Source organism: Cavia porcellus, unplaced genomic scaffold (genome assembly GCF_034190915.1).
Source record: "Cavia porcellus strain 051 isolate PalLab524CR breed Dunkin Hartley unplaced genomic scaffold, mCavPor4.1 scaffold_15, whole genome shotgun sequence".
NCBI lineage: Eukaryota > Metazoa > Chordata > Mammalia > Rodentia > Caviidae > Cavia > Cavia porcellus.
Window position 1 is genome coordinate 11,677,534 of NW_026947498.1, and position 5,781 is coordinate 11,683,314.

Below are 5,781 nucleotides of genomic sequence, written 5' to 3' on the forward strand. Positions count from 1 at the left end.
CAGCTGAGCACCCATGGGTAGAGGCAGCTCTGTGTACATATAGAAGTTCTGCCATCTGATGAGCAGCCTCCTGAGTAGGAACTGACCCTCAACATCCTACAGCTATGGACAAAAAGATCAACTACAGGAGCTATAAGCATCATCCAGAGAAAATGCCCAGATGGATTTTTAAAAAGATCCAGCCCCAAACAAGGACCTTCTCAGCTCCAGCATAATGTGAGAACAGGGGGAAACAGGAACAGCCCTGTAGCTGGACTCTCAAGTCTCCAGCCAGGATTCTCAGCCCTACCCACCTCACATAGCCCTGCTATGGGAAGCCCCCTCCCCTCTACCCCCAACAGTCATAGGCAACTAGCTCCTATTGGTTCCCACCCTCCATGGTCCCTCCTTCCCCACTGTGTAGCCCCACTTCTGATCTGTTCTCCCTGAATGTGGTCAGCAGAGAGATGAGTCCCACCTTTTACTCAGCAGGCTGCCTGCTGCAGCCCTCACAGTGGCCTTGCCAAGAGGAGAGTGCTGAAAGGGCGTATCCTCTGTGCTCTGGCTGCCTTCACCATCCCCAGGTTTCTTCTCCTTTAAGGAAAAAGGTTTCTTGTTGGGACCTGACAACACAGAACAGAGCTTAAGCTGTCACACGCCTGACACTGGACTTTCAGTTCCTTTGTGACAAAAGAATACTGACACAGAAGGTTATAGAAAAGCCCAAGGAAATAACTATGAGACATAAGGACCCACTCAGACCCCGCCTCCCCACTGGCCCTGGGAAAAGGAAGCATACTCCCAGCCAAAGGGCCTGACACACAGAACATGAGACTGTGAAAGAATCACTGAAAACTCACTTATTTTCTTCTTGTGCCAAAAGATAGACACATCCTTATGCAAACTTTTCCCCTTCTTCCTAGCCAGGGCTGCAGATGCCTAAAAAACAGTCCATGATCAAGTGTGAAGATAGCAGGAACCCACAGAACATGAAGATGAAAGCTCAAATGCAGTAAGACCAGGGCACTCAAAAATAAGAAGGAGCTACTATTCCCTGTGCTACAGGGCATCTCCTCTTGCCACACCACATGCCCTGTCCATATCACCTGCTGCCTGTGTAGCAGCTATGGCCCTCCTCTCCCTTTCCTATCGCACAGGCAGGTACCACTCTTCTTTTCAAAACTAATAACTGTGTTGTGATAGAACCCATAAATTGGCCTCTAGCCGTTGATGAAATCAATGTCACCAACTGATTTCATATACAGAAGCAGAAACTTTCCATGTCACATTTAAATGGAAGTTTTGAAATGAAGCACATGGAATACCATTTTTCACAAAATCAACTACATTATAAAGGCACTGATATACTTATACCCAGAAAAACATTCCCCATCCTAAGTACCTGGGGTTGCTCCCATGTGTCAGGAGAAACAAGAGCAATCAGCCTGTGTCTCAATGAATTGTTTACAGGGCAGCGTATTTACAAATTAATCACATAATAAAATATGGTTCAACTGAGAAAATAAGCACATTACACAGCACACCTAAAATTTTAAAACATGAAGCTTATCATATGACCCAGTAATTCCACTCTCAAGAAAATATCCCCAAAAATTGAAGGCAGAGACTCAAACAGATACCTCTATTCCAGTGCTCCCAGCAGCACTACCACAAAAGCCCAGGGTTGAAACAATCCAAGTGTTCTCAAAAGAGAAACATATTACAAAACACAGTTCACACATTAATGGAATATTATCAACCCTTAACAAGAATTTTCTCATACATGCTACAACATAAACCTGAAAACATGTAAGTAAAACATGTCACATAAAAAGACACACTAAACATACAAACATTATATATTCATGAAATATCAAGAACAGGCAATTCAGTGATATAAAGTAGACTAGAAGTACCAGGGACAGGACCAGAGAAGAGGGGAGTTATTGTTTAATGGTTACAGAGTTTCCGTATGGAATGAAGAAAAAGTTCTGACCATTGACAGTTGTATGGTTGCACACCATTGCAAATGTAATTAACACCACTAAATTGCGGTGTTTTTTTTTTTTTAAATCAACATGAAGGACAGAAAAAGTCCAAAAGCCATTGAGTACGCTTTGGCACAAAAATTCCACCTCTCAAGAATGGACATCAACTATTTAAAAATGTATGTACAGAGATATCCAAAAATACAGAAATGGCCAAGTAAGCACATAAAGAGGATAGACTATCACGAAGCATTTAACAGTCTCACACTAGTAGAAACTATCTATTGATTTCAAAAAATACAAAAGATTAGCTGAACATGGTGACATACACCTACAGTCCCAGTTACTTGGGATGCTAAGGCAGAAAAGGCCAGGAGTTCAAGGCTAGGGTGGACAACAAACTAAGACCCTGTGTCTTTAAAAAAAAAACTAAAATAAGCCAGGTATGGTGGTGTGTAGCTTTAATCCCAGCACTCAAGTGGCTAACACAGGAGGATCACTGTGAGTTCAAGGACAACCTGGGCTACACAGTGAGATCAAGGCCAGTCTAAATTACAGAGTGAGACTAAAATAGTTATAAAAATATGCTTTCTACTTTATCAAACTGCTTAATATAATCAGTATGTGTACATGTACCCTACAACCAATTATACATACATAAAGGCTTCAAACCCAGTGGTCACACAAGAACAAAATTAAGAGTTCACTTTTGTTCCACATTATCTGTAAAGTTTACAATGATGGTGTGTACTACAGTGATGGTGACTTTTTTAAAAAACAGAAAATTTAAGTTCAGTAAGTGGTGAATGGGTATGGAGCCACTACCAAGCCTTCCAAAGAGAAACCAGACTTTACACAAACCACTCAGAGGTTCCCTGAGCAATACGACTGCATGACTTTGGTGACTCCAAGTTACAAAATAAACATTGCTATCCCAGCCTTTCTTAAGTTCAAAGTGACGTATTTCAGTGCTTTCTTACACTCAAGGGACCAGCAAATTAAAAAAAAAAAAAAAAAAAAAAAAAATCAGCCTTAAAAGAGACAAAGTCCAAATGTGGGTAACAAATAGATTAGGATTACTCACATGATCAAAAAAATGCACCACCGCAAGCTTTTTGCTGCGTCTAGTGAAGATGCGCTGCACTTTAGCAATTTTGCCAAAGTGGTTCTCCAGGGTAGCCCTGTCATTGAGGTTGTCTGGAATGTTCTTGCATTGGATCGCCGTGACTTCTGTGGGAGACAAGCGCCCAAGGCTGTCCATGTTTTCACTTTTTTTATTCTGGTGCACAGGAGCTCCCCTTACAGAATCTGGGGATTCACAGAACAAGAGAACCCATCAGGTATGACACTTTCAAATCATAGGAGGCACCAACTATGTGAAAACAAAGCAAGTTTTTCATAGACAGAAGGCCTACTTCGAGGTCCCATGTTAGCATGCCTAACACAAGGGACTTAGAAAAATCAAAGTAACCAGTTGTGGTCCATGTCAATATTCCTCACATTCTAGAAGGATGAGGCAAGTGGATGACAAGTTCAAAACCACCCTGGGCAACTTAGTGTGAGACTGTCCCAAAATTAAAAAGAAAAAAATTTTTAAAAAGATTAGGATATAGCTCAGTGCAAAGGCTCTCCATTCAACACCCTGTAAAGCAAAACTGAAAGAAAAATCAACACCCAGGAAACTGAATGAGAATGCACCAGCAGAATATACTGTGTTGTATTTTTTTGAACTTACCTTCTTTTTTATCTCTGCTTTCAGTTTCTTCCTCTTTATTCATACCAGGAAGCCGGGAAGGTACAAGAACAGACTGATTACCTCCTGAAATACCCATGTGGTCACTTTCCCCACACTCAACAAAGCTACTTTCCTTTTTAGATTCTTTACTGCCCAGGCGACTGACTTCTTTATTGCTTTTGAAGACATCCTGTATTGTTCGACCAAACAAAGTACCTCCCCGGGGTCGATTCAGACGGACAGGGCGTTTATCTGGAGGATGATCACCCCTGGACAGGGGGTCTGAGTCATCTGCTGCCTCATGGCCATGTCTCCTTGGGGAGCGATCTTGGTCCTCTTTCCTTTTCAGTCCCTTCATGAGGCTGGAAATCGGTTCCACCTGGGAAACAGCCTCCTCACACCCTTGTCGCACACCTGATTTGTTAACTGAGAAGGGTTCTCCCAAAGACCCAGAAGATATAGGAAAACTATTGAAGTTACTGTTACAACTCCCAAATACTGATTTAAGTCCTCTCTTTTCTTCCTCTACATTTTGGTTTGACAGTGCAGGCGTAAAGGGGGAAGATGAATTATTACTATTAACTGATCTTGAAAAGATAGAACTTGAATTGGTAGCTGAACTACTTGTCACTTGGGAAAAAGAAAAGGGAGCTGGGCCTCCAGGTCCACTGTTCACTGGGTGGGGAAATGTGAAAAATCCAGAAGTAATCTGGCTTTGGGTTTTCTCTGGCTCGGACTCAGTCCCCAATATTGGCCTGAATACTGCATTTTCCAGAGGTTTAAAGCTGATTTCTGTTTTCTCAAAACCAGAGCTCACTACTGTTCCAGTTTCTGATCCAAATGTAGAAGTACTTGAAAAAACCCCAAGGTTGGTGGGTGATTTAAAACTAAATCCTGAGTTTTCAGGTAGAGATGAACTTGAAGACCCAGAAGTGGCTACAAAGGCAGGAGCGTGTTCAAGTCCAGAAAAGATTCCAGAACTTGAGGTCTGGGTGAGTCCAAACGATTGCCCTGAAGAATGACTTATTCCAGAAGGTGCTCCAAAGCTGGGCACTTGCGAAAACCCTGTACTTTTTCCAGACAATGTACTGCTTTGTCCAAAAAGTGAAGGCTGACCAAATTGAAATGGTGTCTTAGACTGAAATGTTCCTGAGGTACTACTAGAAGATGCTGCAAAAGCACTTGGCTGCTGCCCACCGAAAGGGTTTACTGGGTTCATCTTTGATTCGATTATTAGAAAGGAATAAATAACGTGTATAAAGTTAAGTCTTCTTCCCTAAACAGCCTGTTCCACTAAGAAGCTGCTCCCCTTCATCTTCAGAACAAGCTGAAAGACAAAAAGTCAGGACATCACATAATACCCTTCTAGGGAGGAAGAACAGTCTTAACTCACAGGCCACATTTAAATATTTCTTCAATTTTTTTTGAAGCAGGGTCTCATTATGTGGCTGAGGCTGGTCGTGAATTCACTGGGTAGCCCAGGCTGGCCATAAACCTGAAGCGATCCTGACTCTTCCTCCCAAGTGCTGGAATTACAGACCTGATTCACGAGACCCGCCAGAAAGCGTATAGAAAGGCAATGCAGGACTGAGTAACTTTATTCCCAGAGCTAGCATTCAGCCTCTGTCCCTCCCCAGCAAACAAAACTGTTGGTTCTCACAAAATAAAGCTATTACACAGAGGTTTAAAACCTGCCCATTAGAGACTAAAATGAAAAATCATTTTAATAAAAAACTCTCCTTCGGTAGTAACAACGCCATTACTTACACCTTTCAATTTACAGAGGACACTTCCCCTACTGCCCAGTCTCTGCGACCAAAAATTACAATGGAACCGCTGCGCCGTTATTGTCTCCCCACATCTAATTCTTCTCCGAGCAACTGGTCACGAAACACCTTTTCCCAACCAAGAAATAGGTTTTTTTGGTTTTTTTTATAATGACGACTACCGGAGGCTCGCTCGGGCCAGGGTCGAGGCCTCCAGCACATCCGAACGTTTGGATACGCCCGGGAAGCGACTGGCCCGCACTCGCCGCCCACACTCCGTCCCCAGGTCCCTGTCTCTATCCTCGTCCCCTAC

General features: G+C 42.8%; 1 protein-coding gene across 4 annotated transcripts in view; it reads right to left on the minus strand.

Annotated features, from left to right (window-relative positions):
* Mcm3ap (minichromosome maintenance complex component 3 associated protein) overlaps positions 1-5,781 on the minus strand; it is a 49,116-nt gene that overhangs the window by 43,181 nt on the left and 154 nt on the right. For 3 of the 4 annotated variants that reach the window (XM_003463152.5, XM_063224676.1, XM_063224674.1), the window contains exons 2-5: positions 3,703-5,029; positions 3,052-3,275; positions 840-918; positions 458-602 (exon numbers count right to left, since the gene is read on the minus strand). In XM_003463152.5, the coding sequence (XP_003463200.1) occupies positions 458-602; positions 840-918; positions 3,052-3,275; positions 3,703-4,921 (1,667 nt within the window). In that variant the 5' untranslated portion in view covers positions 4,922-5,029. Of the gene's footprint in view, positions 1-457; positions 603-839; positions 919-3,051; positions 3,276-3,702; positions 5,030-5,469; positions 5,610-5,781 lie in introns of those variants that run through there. The other variant, XM_063224675.1, reaches the window with a different exon arrangement.